The following is a 14,834-nucleotide window of genomic DNA, read 5'->3' as shown; positions in this document are numbered from 1 at the left end:
CCTTATTTGGAAATAGGGCCGTTGCAGATGTCATCAGTTAAGATGAGGTCATACCAGAGTAGGGAGGACCCCTAATCCAATGTGACTGATGCCCTTGCAAAATGGGGAAGTTTGGACGCACACGCACGCACGCACACACAGGGAGAATGTCGTGTGAAGACTGGAGCGTGTTGCCACAAGCCAAGAACTACCAGAAGCTACCAGAAGACAGGTCTGGAACACACTCTTCTCCAGAGCCTTCAGAGGCAGCATGACCCTGCCCACAGCTTGATCTTGAACTTCCAGCCTCCAGAACCGTGAGACCATCAATTGGTGCTGTTTCAGCCACCTCATGTATGGCCCTTTGTGACGGCAGCCATAGGACACGAATATAGCACCTTCTCCTGATCAACACACACATTGAGCATGGCCTGTGTGCCGTCCTCTATCGTGGCAGCTAATCCTGGCCCTCTCCTGACCCCCAGGTAATGCTGGAGAGGTGCCCGGGGTTCCACTCCGCCATGCCTCGTCCTGCCCCAACAGGGCTCTGAACCTGGAGAGGCCTCCCCGGCGCCTGCTAAGGGCTCCGGAGTCCTTGACGGGGAGGGGGTCAGAGACGGAACAATAGTGCTGTTCCTAGAGAGAGCCCCTAGCCCGGGCTCCTCTGCCTGCCCACCTACCTGGGTTGCCGAGGGCCATGGAGTCATAGATGAGCTTACAGGTCTTGAGCAGGATGGAGATCTTCTTCTCCGGCGAGTAGGCCTTGTACATGCTGGTGAATTTCTGCAGGATCTTCTCCATGATGGGCACCTCCGGCACACTGGTGGTCACGCCCAGGTCGGTGGTGGTGGTGGCCAGGATCACCAGCTGGTTCTCCCTGAGCTGCTGCAGCGAGCCATCCTTGCTGTGGATCTCACGCAGACACGAGTTGATGGCTTCTTTCAATGGCTTTAAGACGCACTTGTACAAGGCAGACTCCACAATCGCTTCTGTGGGGGGGGCAAGAGCGGGACGGTGAGGAACCCAGCGGCCGGGATCCTACCAGTAGGCTTTAGTGTTCAACAGTGTGGTGTCCTCATCTCCTTGTCCCTGGAAGGACACACTCGATGCCCCAGCAGTTATGCCCTGCAGTTCTGACACATGGGACAGTGTAGTACCTTCAACAGAAAGCCACACTGCCAAGACACTGGTGCAGTGTCTGGGACTGAAACCTTATATCCTGACACTTTTCATAGGGCATGGTACTTATTAAACTCTCACAGGGTTGTCTACCAATGTACAACTTCAAAGGGCACTGTTTACATGGGAGTTGTGCAGTATACAACCTGTGCAGTTGTACGCGGAGGGCCTGGGTGCCCAGTAAACGTTTGGTAGAAATCTTTTTTTTTTTTTTTTTAATGTTTATTTTTGAGAGAGAGAGAGACAGAGAGGAAGGGAGAGAGAGAATGGCAGTGGGAGAGGGGCAGAAAGAGAGGGAGACACAGAATCCGAAGCAGGCTCCAGGCTCTAAGCTGTCAGCACAGAGCCTGAAGCAGGGCTTGAACCCATGAACCTTGAGATCATGACCTGAGCCAAAGCTGGATGCTTAACCGACTGAGTCACCCAGGTGCCCCTGGTAGAATTATTTTTGATGTCTCTCTTTGAATTCTCAAATCCACTTGACTCTAGTTTCAAGAATACAGTATATCCGGAATCTAACTTCTTACCACTCCCATGGCTACCACCTCAACCTGGGCTATCTTTTGCTTGAGTTATGTGAGTAGCCTCTTGCCCTGGCCCCTTTTTATCCATTCTCGGCACAGTAACCAGCACAATCCTGCTAAGGCATGTTTGATCATGATATTCCCATGCTCAGAACTCTCCAATGGCTCCCATCTCATGCACAGTAGAAGCCACAGTCTTCCCCGTGGCTTAGAAGTCTCCCCCGTGATCTGTTCTCACTCATCACCTTGCTAGGTCCCCTGTGCTTTTGCTGCTCCAGCCCCCCCGGCCTCCCTGCTTTTCTGCCAACCTGCCAGGCTTGCTCCTGCCTCAGGGCCTTAGCACCTGCGACTTCCTTTGCCTGGAGAAGTCACTCCACAGCTATCTACATGACCTATTCGTTGTTCAAATGTCATCTTATGCAAGAGGCATCCCGATCAGCTACTGGAATGGGATTTAGTCAGCTTTGCTCTCACAGCAACTCTGCAGCCTACACGTCATGACCACCCCCCTCTGCAGATGGACCAGCTCGGGCTCTGATGGTGTGGGTCACAGCTAGGTGGGGCTGAGCAAGGATCTGAACCCATGGCTACTTGCCACCGTGGCTGCTTCGGGTGACAGTAGGGAAACGTTCTTGGGAAGTCTTTTTAGCTCCACCCCATCCCCGGGGAGCGGGGAGGGTCTCAACTATTGCCTAGTAAGGGGAGGCCCCCAGGTCCTGTCTATCTAAGAACACACCTGAACTGCCCTATCCCTGGGGGATAAGGGAGGGACCCACGCTCTCGTGGTTGAGTCCCAGGAGAGATCCAGATAACGCCTTCCTTCCATGCAGGCCTGGGCCTGGCCCATGTCTGGGCTTGGTGCTGGTCCTAGCTATCTGCCCTCCTTATCACACCTCCTTCTTCCCCTTTGCTTCTCCAGCCTGTGCGACAGGACACGCGGCCACCCCGGTCCACCTCAGCCCACTGCTGCCCGTCCTTCCAGGCCCGCATCACGACCCCACTGCCCCAGAGCAGAGCAGCTAGAGAAGCGGTGACCCGAAGGCAGGGACTTGCCGGTTAGCTTCCCCCGAAGCCTCTGGCTCCCGTGGGAGCTGGGCCGAGTCCTTTCTTCATCTACATCCACAAAACGAGAGAGAGCTGTGGCCCGTGCCCTCTGGGGGCCCGGCATCTCTGAGAGCCACCAGACCTGCGGAGACTGCTCTGGCCCTCCGCAGCCACGTTTGTTTGTACCTCTTGCCTCCAACTGCTCCTCGTGACTCGTCTCCCTAAGAAAATCAGGAGCACCTGGGGGGGGGGCAGGGGGCGCGGGGAGGTCCCGCCGGCCTCGTATGTGGCTGGGGTTCTCCCACCGTCTACCTGGCCCAAGGGCAGAACTCGGAACGGCAGAGGGGTTCGTTCACGGAAAGGGTGGATTGTCTGGAATCGGCCCTCCCTGCTGCCCGCGCCCGGCCCCCCTGCCCGGGACTGACCTAGCTCCTCCTCGGAGTGCAGGGTGGGGTCCACCAGGGCCTTGAGCTCGGTGCTCTGCAACAGGTAGCTCTTGAGCTGGGTCATCATGGTGCGGATCTCCTGCAGCATCTCCGTGCTGGAGGTCTGGCGTGCCATCATCTCCAGGCTGTAAACTTTGTAGTCCTGCACCAGGTTTCCGAAGTACGAGGCCTTGTCCTGGGCCAGCTCCACCACCTTCTTGTACAGCTTGCGGTTGTTGGAGAGGAAGGCGTGGAAGACATTGGTGAAGCTCGCGAAGCTGAGGCGGTGGCGTGCCTTGCCCAGGACCGCCGAGGGCTTCTTCTTCCCGCCGGAGCTGCCGAAGTGTTCTAGCTCCTCCTCCGTGCTGCTGGTGGAGTAGGAGTCCTGGTCTGTGGCCGAGGCAGGCACTCCCAAACTGTCCGCGAGCGAGGCCAGGGAGCCCTTGAACTCTGGAGAGCTCTGGGGTCGGGCACCGGTCTGGGCGTGCAGGCTCTGAGTCCTGGTCTGGGGGTCGGGGCTTTGGCCTCCTCTGGACGTACCGGGTGTGGGTTTCTCACGGGCTTCCTCCTTCGTGGGAGGCTCCGTGCTCTCCGAGGGGCTCGCGAGGCCCGAGGCCAGCTGCTGGGAGATCCGTCTCCTCCTGGGGGGCGGGACTGGGGGTTGCCGGATCTTCCTCGGCGGCTCTGGCATGCTGCCCGGATCACTGGCCTTGGCCACCGCTTCCTGACCTTGCTCTTTGGTCCTCGGAGGCCGCTCCCCAGGACTGTCTGAAGTCCCCCGGGGAGGCAGGCTGAGTGTGGATGCCCTACAAAGACCCAGCTGGTCCCCCTCTGCTGCCATCCCCCTGTCCGCCTTCCCTGCACTCTGGTCCTCCAGGGAGACCTTCTCAGAGATGCGGCGTCTGGGAGGAGCCGCCGGGAGGTTCTTCTTCACGGGTGTCGGAGGGGCAGGGGTCTGCGGCAAGGGGCTAGGGGGCGGCCCTGGCTTCACCTCTTCCTCCCTGAGGGGGCCCAGGCCTGTGGGAGGGCGTGGAGACCTCTCACAGGCTGCCATGGGTGGCTGGCTTGGAGGGTCTGGGGGGCCTGGGGCATGGGGTGCAGGGTGGGGGGCAGAGGCTGGGGGCGTGGGAGGAAGGGGCTCTGGAGGCGGGGGAGCAGCCACTGGGGGGGAAGCGGGCAAAGGACAGGCCAGAGCAGGAGCAGGAGCAGGGGCTGGAGGAGGCCGGAGGGGGCCGGAGGGATGGAGAGGGGGTGCCGGGGGAGGGGGTGCTGGGCGGCGAGGGGCCCACTTGGAGGTGGGAGGCAACGGGCGTGAGGGACAGCTCTCAGGGGGTGGCTGGTCGGCAGGCAGGGCACCGCCACCGCAGTCCTCGATGAAAATAGGATTCACAAACCACAGGCGGTCATTTCCTATGGACAGTTCGATTTCACATGAGCAGTTTTCGTAATGGGCGCTGGACTTGAGGCTGGAGGCTGGTGGTGCTCCGGGGGCTGGGTCTCTCGGGGGCTCCGCTGGGCTCCCACCTCCTTGCCGGGGGTTCAGCGAGGAGTCCCAGAAGCCTGCAGAAACGAGAGAGGGAGAGGCTGGTCAGTCCCAAGGCCGGGCCCCCTACCTGCCCGATGGCGTCAGTGGGCGGGGTGGGGGGGCAGGGCCGGTCACAGCATTTGCTTCACTGCTCCGATGGCTGTTTCCCCTCCTGGGCTGTTTTAAACCTCTCCCACCACTTCCTGCCTCGAGAGGGGAAGCCCGGCTTGATCCTCCCAGGCGCTGCTGGGGTGGGGCCGGGACACGGTGGTGGCAGGCAGGGCTCCAGTTCTGCCCCTTGGAGTGAGACAGCCCCCCACGGAGGGCACCAATGGATCGGGGTGCAGGCATGGGTGGGGGGGACAGAGGGCAAGGAGATCTGCAGCCGACCAGCTGGGTGCCCTGGGGCAGGTGACGTGACCTTACCAGGCCTCTGCCTGGTCATCTTTAGAACGGAGGTCCCCACAGGGAAGGGGCTTTGGGCCTGTCCCGGCCACCGCGGTTGGTTGTGTGCACGGAGAACGAAGCACGCACCGTGGCCTGTGAACTCAGACCTGACCATCCAAATGGGGGACACCGGCCCACTGCAGAATGCTTCTGTCAATCTCCGTGTTAAAATAGGAAAATGGCCCACGCCCTGCATTTGTGTGTGTGTGTGTGTGTGTGTGTGTGTGTGTGGTGAAGGGGGTGGGTCAGAAAGCAGGGGATCCTCCACTGCTGGCTGGCTTCCAGCACATGCCTGTCTCCTGACCCACCCCTCACGGACAGCCCACGTCCGTGACCACCAACGCAGGCCCGGCCCGATCTAGATGTGGTTGGTCCACGCCAGGCTTGTTCTGGGTAACGGGCTTGGAACGTCCCAGCTGAAAGGGCACAGGGGGTTGGCTAGCTCAGGAGTCCTTGGGTACCAAGCCCTGTGGAGAATCTGAGAGAAGCTTGGGCTCCTTCAAAAAAGGGCACAGGGGTACGATGTTTTGAGCACAATTTCAGATGGTCTGCAGGCCACGCTAGACTCGCTCAAGCTGCTCCTCCTGGATAACAGCGGGGACTCTAGTCTGTTTATTTTCGAGAGAGAGAGAAAGCGGACGAGGGGGAGAGAGGGAGGGGGACAGGGTCCGAAGCAGCCTCTGTGCTGACAGCAGGGAGCCTGATGTGGGGCTCGAACTCACACACGGCGAGATCCTGACCTGAGCTGAGGTCAGATGCTCAACCGACTGAGCCACCCAGGCACCCCCTGTTTTCGAAAAAAAATTTTTTTTTCAGCCTGTTAATGTTAGACACTGATAGTGCACCGTCCCTTGTTAACGATGGGGCCAGGCCTCCAGCCTCCCGTCCTAGAGCTCTTACCTTCTGGGAGGGATTCATCGGTAAGAAAAGTACCAAAAATAACATCAGGAACAATAACAGGTGCGAACACGTCTTGGGTTCTGGCTGTGTGGGCCACTTGCTTTACACGGACCATCCCACTGACGCCTGACCACAGGCCTCCGGTGTGAGTCCTAATATTGTCCCCATATCACACGAAGATGAGAGACCCAGAGAGATTCAACAACTGCCCAAGGTCACAGGTTGGTGAGTGGAGGAACTGGGATTTGAACCAGGTCAGGCTAGTTCTGAAGCCTGTGTGCTCACCCCCCGTGGTGTGTGCCTTCCTTCGTAGGAACTTGCGACACTTTCCGGGGTCAGAGTGATAGGGTGGTGTGCACCCCAGAACTGGCGATGTGGTAAGAACACAACAGCCTCTTGAGGGCAAAAGAAAGAGGCCACCACAAGATGGCTGGCAGGACGATGGGGCTGCCGGGACACTGACTGAAAGCGAGTGTGTGCGTCAGGAAGGAGAGCGGGGCTCCCGGTTCAGCCCCGTCCTGGGCAGAGACCCCGTGTCGGGCATCCTGAGCGTCGCGGCCAGCTGTCTCCACAGTAACAAGGGCGACAGACTTTCACGTGACCGTTCCCCATTTGCCACGCCCTGCGTACATCACAGCCACTGCCTGAGGACATGGGGTGCCCGGGGTGGATGGGAGCCTCTGGGCTCTCTCACGTCCGGGGTGGGATGCTCCTCACGACCGTCTGGGCCCTGCACTTGGCTCTCTTGGGCAGCTACTGACCTCGCCGTGACTGATCCGCTCCCCCGGGGTGCTTCACACCAAGCACACAGATGTTCTGGCCCCGAGAGGCGAGCATCGGAAGCGCTGAGCCCTGACTACACAGGACCAGTAGAGAGTCATCTCTTCTGGAAGAATTCCCAGCAAAGAGAAGCCAGTCTGGCTCAAGGGTGAACTGGCAGCCGCCCCACATGTGAGCTGAGGTCCCTGATGCTCACCACCAAGTTCTCTGAAGACCTTCCTTTGGGTGAAGATGGTGGTCATAGGCTAGATGGTGAACACAGCTGTCACCGATGCCTGGACGTTCTCGGCATTGCTGTCTTAGATCGTGGCCATAGCCTGCCCACAGCCCCATCCAGTTTCCTCCTTGGGACACCATGCTGGGCTTGGTTGCTCTTTGTTCAGAATCACTGCCGACCCTTTACTTTTTTTTTTAATGTTGGTTTATTTTGAGAGAGAGAGCGAGAGAGCGAGAGCGAGAGCGAGAGTGCGTGAATGGGCAAGCAGGGGAGGGGCAGAGAAGGAGGGAGAGAGAGAATCCCAAGCAGGCTCTGTGCTGTCCGTGCAGAGCGCAATGTGGACTCCATCCCCCTAACCGGGAGATCATGACCTGAGCAGAAGTCAAGAGTCAGACATTAACCGAGCTCTCTGAAGAACTCACTGCCAGCCCTTCAGGCTGGCACTCGAGGCCTATGGGATCTGGCACTGTGCATCTTTTCCAACTTCACCCACTCGCTTCCTCCTGAATGTGTCACGGGCTGCCCCACCTTAAGGTCTTGGCTAATGCTGTGCCCTCTGCTTGGAATTCTTTTCCTAACCTCCCCACCTGGCAAACTCATACTATCTGTCACGACTCAGGTCGACAGCCTGCCTCAGCATAGCAAGGTGGGTCCATCATGCACAGAAGAAAAAAAAAGAAAAAAAAAAAGGACACATTTTCCACCACTCAGATGTAGATTCTGGCAGGAACAGACATTGGGGTTCAGAACGATGGGCCCCAGGCCTGGGTGACTAAGGACTGCTCCCCTGCCCCTAAGCTAGGCCTGGTGGCTACGCTCTGGCAGAGCAGAGGCCTCAGGGCCAAGGCCACTCTGGGGGTGGGGGGAAGCTGGGACCTGAGGATCTGTACCTTAGGGTCTGGGGGCCTGTTAGGGAACCACAGCAGCAGCATAGGCCTTTATGCTGGAAAAAAAAAAAGGAAGTAGGTAACTTTCTCTGTAGCCTGCAGAATGCCAAGGCCAGAGGAGAACCGGAACACTGTCGTGCAATGCCAGTGGTTGGCAAAGCTGGGGGCGCTTGTGCCCACTGGCATCCTGCCAAGCCCTGGCTCAGCGGCCGGAGATCCCCTGAGCACCCGTATCTTCACGGCCTCTGGGCTGCTGCAGACTGAGGCAGGCGCTTTGCCGGCCCTGTCGCATCCTATAGCTCGGCCGGGGACGCCTCTCACCAGGTGCCCACTCCTACGATCCTCAGAGGGGCTGGGCCAGGCCAGGCCGGGTCCTGGGCTGTAGGCTCTGAGGGCAAAGATGGTGAAGGTTTCACCCTTGGGCGGGGGGCAGGGGGCAGACTCGTGGCAGGGCAAAGAGGGGATGAGTAAATGCAGCAAAGCAGTCCAGATGTCATGGAAACAGCCTGAAAGTCCTCCGAGTTTAGCGAATCACTGTTTTTGTGGCATCCCCAAGATAGGCTGTTGGACAGTCATTCACACATGACTTTTCACTGAATTTTTAATAACTAGGAAATTTCACATTGTATAATGTAAAGGAAAAAGCAAATTACATGCAAATTTGGGAGAGCTACAGAACATGTGCTTTCTCTGAACATATTTTAAAAATATTAAGCATAGCGGGTTCCTGGGTGGCTCAGTCGGTTAAGCATCAGACTTCAGCTCAGGTCCTGATCTTGCAGTTCGTGAGTTTGAGCCCCGTGTCGGGCTCTGCACTGGCAGCTCGGAGCCTGCTTGGGATTCTCTCTCTCCTCCACTGTCTCTTTCTGCCCCTCCCCAACTTGTGCTCTCTCTCTCTCTCTCAAAATAAATAAATACACTTTAAAAAATATATTAAGCATATATAGATTGCAAGCGTGTCTGAGAACCTCTACAAATCTGACCCCTGGTTGCCATTAAGTACTTGCTCTAGGTTCCCCTTGTGCTGAGAATCAAAAGCATGCAGTTTAATCCCCACGTCAGCTTTGCGGCCCCAAGACAACCCCTCTGCAGCCTGGCTTCCTATTAAACGCCAGCCTTTCCAAGGCCAAACCTGGACTCTCTTACATCAGTTCATGAGCTACAAGCACCGGCTCTGGGCCACCACGTGGTGCGGACCCTGCAAGTAAATATCTCTGTCCTGGCAACATCACCCCTGCCTGAGCACCAGGGCTTTGCTGGGAATTGGATTTTTATCACATTCTGCTCACTGTGTAAAAAGTGACTAGAATGCCAAAAAAATTACATTTGCAGACACTTGGTGATAGGAGGAAACACACAGCCTCACAACTTCTTCCAACTGCAAGGTCAGCGGGTGGCATGAGGCTGGCACCAGGGCCCGGCCCGGGGGAGGCAGGGGGTGTTGTCGGGGAGCAGGGACCCGCGGTTAGGGAGGAAGCCAGCGAGGCAGCTGCTGCTGCCCGCAAAGCCTGGCTGGCCTTTTGCTCTGTTTCTTGGAGACTCCTCAGTGTCCCTTCACGAAGTCACCTTTCATCTCTGCCAGTTTGAGGGGGCTTCAGGTCTTTGTCATGAGAATGCCTTGCCTGGAACAATGAGATGCTGGGGGCACAGTGCCCGGCGCATCCGGGCTCTTGGCAAAGCTGCTCCCTGCATATTTGGTATCATCGTTACGGGTGAAGGTCGGGAGGCCTACGGCTGCCCATCTCAGAGGCACCTCTGGCCTATGAAGGCATGTGCACTTTGGGCTCCGGGTCTCTGTCCATTCTGGGCATGGCCTGAAAAGTTAACCCTTCCTTGGCCACAGGGAAAAGTGGATTCTGGAGGCCTTGCTTTGCATTACAGCCTCTAGGGGGCGCCAGGTCTGACCAGAACCCTCCAGTTCCCAGGCTGCCGTGCACCCGGGTTCCATTTCAATCCGCTTCTCAGGGAAGCAGGTGCTGACAGACGAATCTGAAATGCCACTGTCCTCCCAGACGGCAACCTCTCTTCTCCACTTCCGTAAGGTGCCTGAGGTCGAGCACTCCCCGGACAGAAGGGCTTGTCTCTTCCGGAAAGGAATGTGCCTCTACCCAGGGGAGAAGATTCTTTTAAACACAGTGTGTGTCTAGGGTTTAGCGGGGGCAGCCATGTTCCTCCAGGTGAGCAAAACCTTTGGGGAGCCCCTGGACACCTGCCCGTTGTGTAATCCCTACCAGTTTTTTTTTTTCTTTTCACAATCTAAGTGCCTGACTTAAGCTTTAATTGCTGAGGTATCCATTCCAAAGAGGCATCCTTCAACGGTATTTTGAATAAACACGTCGCCAGTCACAAGACTAGGTAACAGCCAGGCTGCCTTCCTCCACTGAGGCTCCTTTGTTCTAGAGATCTTGGTTGATTTAGACAGCTGACCATTTGGGCCACTTTTATTTTCTCTCTTCCTGCACATTAAATTTCCCTCTCATAGTTTGTTTGAAAGAGAGAGAGAGAGAGAGAGAGAGCGAGAGCTCAGACACCCATGCATGCATAAGCAGGTAAGGGGCAGGGGGAGAGACAGGATCTCAAGCAGGCTCCACACCCAGAGTGGGAGTGGGGCTCCATCCCGTGACCCTGGGATCATGACCTGAGCTGCAATCAAGAGTCCGAAGCTTAACCGACTGAATCACCCAGGCGCCCCATCCCCCCTCATGTTTTAAATTCACCAATTAAGAGTGAGCCTGTGAAACCCTAGGTTTCCACTGTCAACCTCCAAAAAAGCAGAACCCCCGGCCCACATGTGCTTTCTCCCCATGACCTCACTGTGGGGCCCCAGGGGTGCTATGTAGTTTCTAGGTCTTGTAAGCAATAAATCTTTCTTTTTCTTCTTTTCAAATTTTTATTTAAATTCTAGCTAGTTACCGTACAGAGCAATATTGGTTTCAGGAGTAGAATTCAGTGATTCATCACTTCCATACAACATCCAGCGTTCATCCCAACAAGGGCTGTCCTTAGTACCCATCACCCATCTAGCCCATCCCAGCCCCCTCCTTCCATCAAACCCTCAATTTGTTCTCTATCTTTAAGAGAGTCTCTTAATAAACCTTTATTTTTTTTCAAAGTCTCTTGATGGTTGTTGCTGAAGGGTGTCTTGCAAACGTAATAAGAACCACAAGGGCCGGTCCAGCCACAACACTGGTCACCTGTAGGCCGAGACCCGCACACGGCACGGCCTGAACCCCACTGTGGGGCCGAGGGCTGGAGCAGGCAGACCCCTCCCGTCAGAAGTAAACCTCTCAAGATGCAGCCCGTGCGTCTCACTTTCCCTGCTGACTTGGCCTCGGACTGGCCCCTGACTGCTTGCTGCAAACCTACTGTGAAGGCCATGGGGTGCAGGTGAGGGGCAGTGGAGAGGTCGTGCTTGGAGTCAGAAAGCCCTCGGCACATACCCCAGCTTTGTCCCTTCTGCCTGGGCCACCTTGGACAAGCTTCTCAGCTGTGCTCAGTCAGACTTGATTTTGTATTTTTTTTTTTTTTTAATTTGAGAGAGAGAGAGTGTGTGCATGAGCAGGAGAGGGCAGAGAGATGGAGACAGAAGAATCTGAAGCAGGCGCCAGGCTCTGTGCTGACAGCTCAGCCCGACACGGGGCTTGAACTCACGAACAGTGAGACCACGACCTGAGCCGAAATCAAGAGTCAGATGCTTAAATGACTGAGCCACCCAGGCGCCCCGATTTTGTGTCTTTGAAATGGGGACACAAGGATTACACGAGACAATGCCAAGCAAGTATGGAGCACCGAAAAATGTCATTATGCCACTTTAGACCTCAGAGGAGACGTCACTTGGGATGTGTGAGTTACAAACCTGTTACCCATCCCGCATTCAGCTCACAGTCATGTTCATGCTGCTCTTCTTTCTGGCGAAGCGGGGGAGGCCAGGGGGGCGGCAGGGCTGGTGCCCAGCTCTGGTCAGCGGACAAAGGCCTGGGAGTTTGGCTCGGCCTTTCCCAGAGCCACGCCCTGACTGCGGGTCAGCTTGTGCTGGTCCTGACTGGCCCCGGCTCCCCCAGACCCAATAAGGCTGCGCATCAGACCTTCTGGGTAGCTGTAAAAGGTGCCACTTTGGAAACTGGGAGAGTCTCCGGGCTACGGGGGCTCAGCAGCCAGGGGAGGGGTGGTCCCACAGGAGCTGGGTGGGACTCAGCTTCCAGCTTGGCCTCAGCCGAAGGGGCTGCCCCCGTGCATAGGTGAGCAGCAGTCCTGAGGCCCCATTTCCAAAAGCCCTGCCACCTGGCCTGAACCTCGGCGGGGACTTACCCAGGCCCAGGTTGGAGATGGTCTCGAGGTCTGTGAAGCTGTGGGCCTCAAGGATGGCCTGGGGCAGCCTCAGCGTGAAGGGCAGCAAATCTCTGTGGAGACAGGAAAGGTCGCAAGTCATGTGGGGGAGAGGGACCCATGTGTCCATTCCCTGGCCCCACAGCCCATAAAGGAAGCAACCCTGATGGCTGATGGGTCTCCATGCAGACTGGAAGCTTCCCTGGGGGCCCAGGAGCTGAGCCCTGTGGCCGAGGGAGCAACCAGTAGGCTCTAGTCCTGTGCCAGCACTGAGGGACCCAGAGAAATGGGAGACTGTGCTTGGGAGTTGGCGGGGGGGTCACGGCTTCTCCCTGGTTTTCCTGTGGGAAGCCCAGGAAGTTTCCTCTACTGGTGCTATTCTGGGTAGTGACCCACCCCTTCCTGCCTGCTAACCATTGTGGGTCCACGCTGAGATGGGCAGTGAGCACACAGTCGGGCTTCCCCTGTGAAGGTTACCAGTCGGCCCCTCCGGGCAGGCCAGGCCTAGACCCAGACTGCACCCTCAGTGCTCATTCCCAACTCAGGCCACCACTATCCCAATCTCTAACTTTGAAGGATGGCGCAATTCATCCCTGTGTTGCCTCAGTTTACCCGGTTGGCTCTCTGGCCTGCCAGCAGGGTTTCCAGCGGCTCCTCGGTCACTGTGTATGTCGTAATGGCCTGCAGAGTCCCTCAGCTCATTTGGTGCCCACCCCCGACCACCAGGACAATCTCCTATGCCCCCTCACCCCCCTTCTCTGTGTGCTGCTCAAGATGCCGTCGTGGTGGCTGCAGACCACCCCCAGCCTGGGACCCCTGCGTCCACGGCCTTCCCTGGCCTTGGCTCTGCCCCCTGCCTCTCCCGTCAGCTCCTCTCTTCTGTACCACAGACCGTTCTCTTGCACTCAGGGGCCTCCTGGCTGCCTCCCAAAAGGGCATGCTCATTTTCCTGTAGGGAGTATGCTTTGCTATGCCGCACCTCTGAGCTTTGCATAGAGGGAAGGCCCCCTCTTCCCCCCGACCACATCTACTTAGATTCTACACATCCTTTGAGGCTGTACCATGGAACCCCTCCTTCTCCATGACCCAGTGTTGTTCAAGGACTTCATCTGTCCCCACTCCCTGACACTTCATCCAATTCAACACTTCACCCAGGGGCTGCCTCTCTGATCCAAGGCAAAGCACCCACAGGATAGAGTGTTTGTTGAGTGACTATTATGTGCCAGGTACTGAGCTGGGTGTTTGCAGGCTTTGTGTCACATGATATTATTACTATTATGACGACGACGATGATGATGATGATAATGATGATGATGATGACTGTATCACAGCATGTGGGTGGGTATTAATACCTTTGTATTACTTAACGCTGGATCAGAATCCCATGGAAGGGCTGCTAAAAATGCAGATCCTCAGATCTATGTGCATGGGCTCCCAGGGTCAGGTCTGGGGGTGGGCTAGGAATCCATACACACACACACACACACACACACACACGAGACAGAGTGAGAGAGAGTGTGTGCAGGCTCATGAGCAGGGGAGGGGCAGAGAGAGAGAGAGAGAGAGAGAGAGAGAGAGAGACAGAGACAGAGAGAATCCCAAGCAGGCTCTGTGCTGTCAGTGCAGAGCCCAGTGTGGGGTTCATCCCAGTCACCCTGAGATCATGACCTGAGCTGAAGTCAAGAGTCAGACGCTTAACCAACTGAGCCACCCGGGGGCCCCAAGAATCCATATTTTTCACCAGCTCTCAAGGGGATCCTAATGGACACAGCCTGGGATGGGAATCACAGCCCCCAAAACAAAAGCTATCCATGCAAATAAAAATTGAGCGCCTCTCCGGTTGTGTGTATGTGTATGTGTGTACCATTAAGTCCCTTAAAAAGAATTCACAAAAACAGAAATTTGAAAAATGGAATAATGCTCCAATGGAATAAGCATGAATGTTCCAACATGTCCCCCCCACACGTGGGTGGGTCAGCCTGTGTACCTTCCAGGGTAGGAGATGCCCGTCCCTAAAGGCCTCTATTCTACTCAGTGGTTTTTGAACGTTTTGACCATGACCGCCAGTAAGAAACACATTTGGCATCTCGAAGCAGTGTATATTCCCATGCACACGCTCTCTCCCTCACACACACTCATACACACACATAACTAAAGCAAGAGTTTAGCAAAACAAGACTTATTCTAACTTATGTGAGACACATTCTGATATTTCCCAGTTTCATTTAAATTTTCCTTTAATTTTTTTTTTAATGTTTATTTATTTCTGAGACAGAGAGAGACAGAGCACGAGTAGGGGAGGGGCAGAGAAAGAGGGAGACACAGAATCTGAAGCAGGCTCCAGGCTCCGAGCTGTCAGCACAGAGCCCGACGCGGGGCTCGAACTCACAAACCGTGAGATCGTGACCTGAGCCGAAGTCGGTTGCTCAACTGACTGAACCACCCAGGTGCCCCTAAATTTTCCTTTAAAAGGAGAGCAGTCCTAAAAATTTAAAAAAAAAAAAAAAAAACAAAAGGGGCGCCTGGGTGGCGCAGTCGGTTAAGCGTCCGGCTTCAGCCAGGTCACGATCTCGCGGTTGGCGAGTTCGAGCCCCGCGTCGG

The 14,834-nt window shown here is 56.2% G+C and overlaps 1 protein-coding gene across 2 annotated transcripts in view; it reads right to left on the bottom strand.

Annotated features, from left to right (window-relative positions):
- RIN3 (Ras and Rab interactor 3) overlaps positions 1-14,834 on the bottom strand; it is a 124,134-nt gene that overhangs the window by 23,645 nt on the left and 85,655 nt on the right. For both annotated transcript variants that reach the window (XM_047862362.1, XM_047862361.1), the window contains exons 5-7: positions 12,216-12,307; positions 3,152-4,711; positions 660-968 (exon numbers count right to left, since the gene is read on the bottom strand). In XM_047862362.1, the coding sequence (XP_047718318.1) occupies positions 660-968; positions 3,152-4,711; positions 12,216-12,307 (1,961 nt within the window). The remainder of the gene's footprint in view (positions 1-659; positions 969-3,151; positions 4,712-12,215; positions 12,308-14,834) is intronic.

The sequence above is a fragment of the Prionailurus viverrinus genome, chromosome B3, assembly GCF_022837055.1.
Source record: "Prionailurus viverrinus isolate Anna chromosome B3, UM_Priviv_1.0, whole genome shotgun sequence".
Taxonomy (NCBI): Eukaryota; Metazoa; Chordata; class Mammalia; order Carnivora; family Felidae; genus Prionailurus; species Prionailurus viverrinus.
The sequence above is the reverse complement of the archived record's forward strand: the minus strand, read 5'-3'. Positions and strand labels throughout refer to the sequence as shown.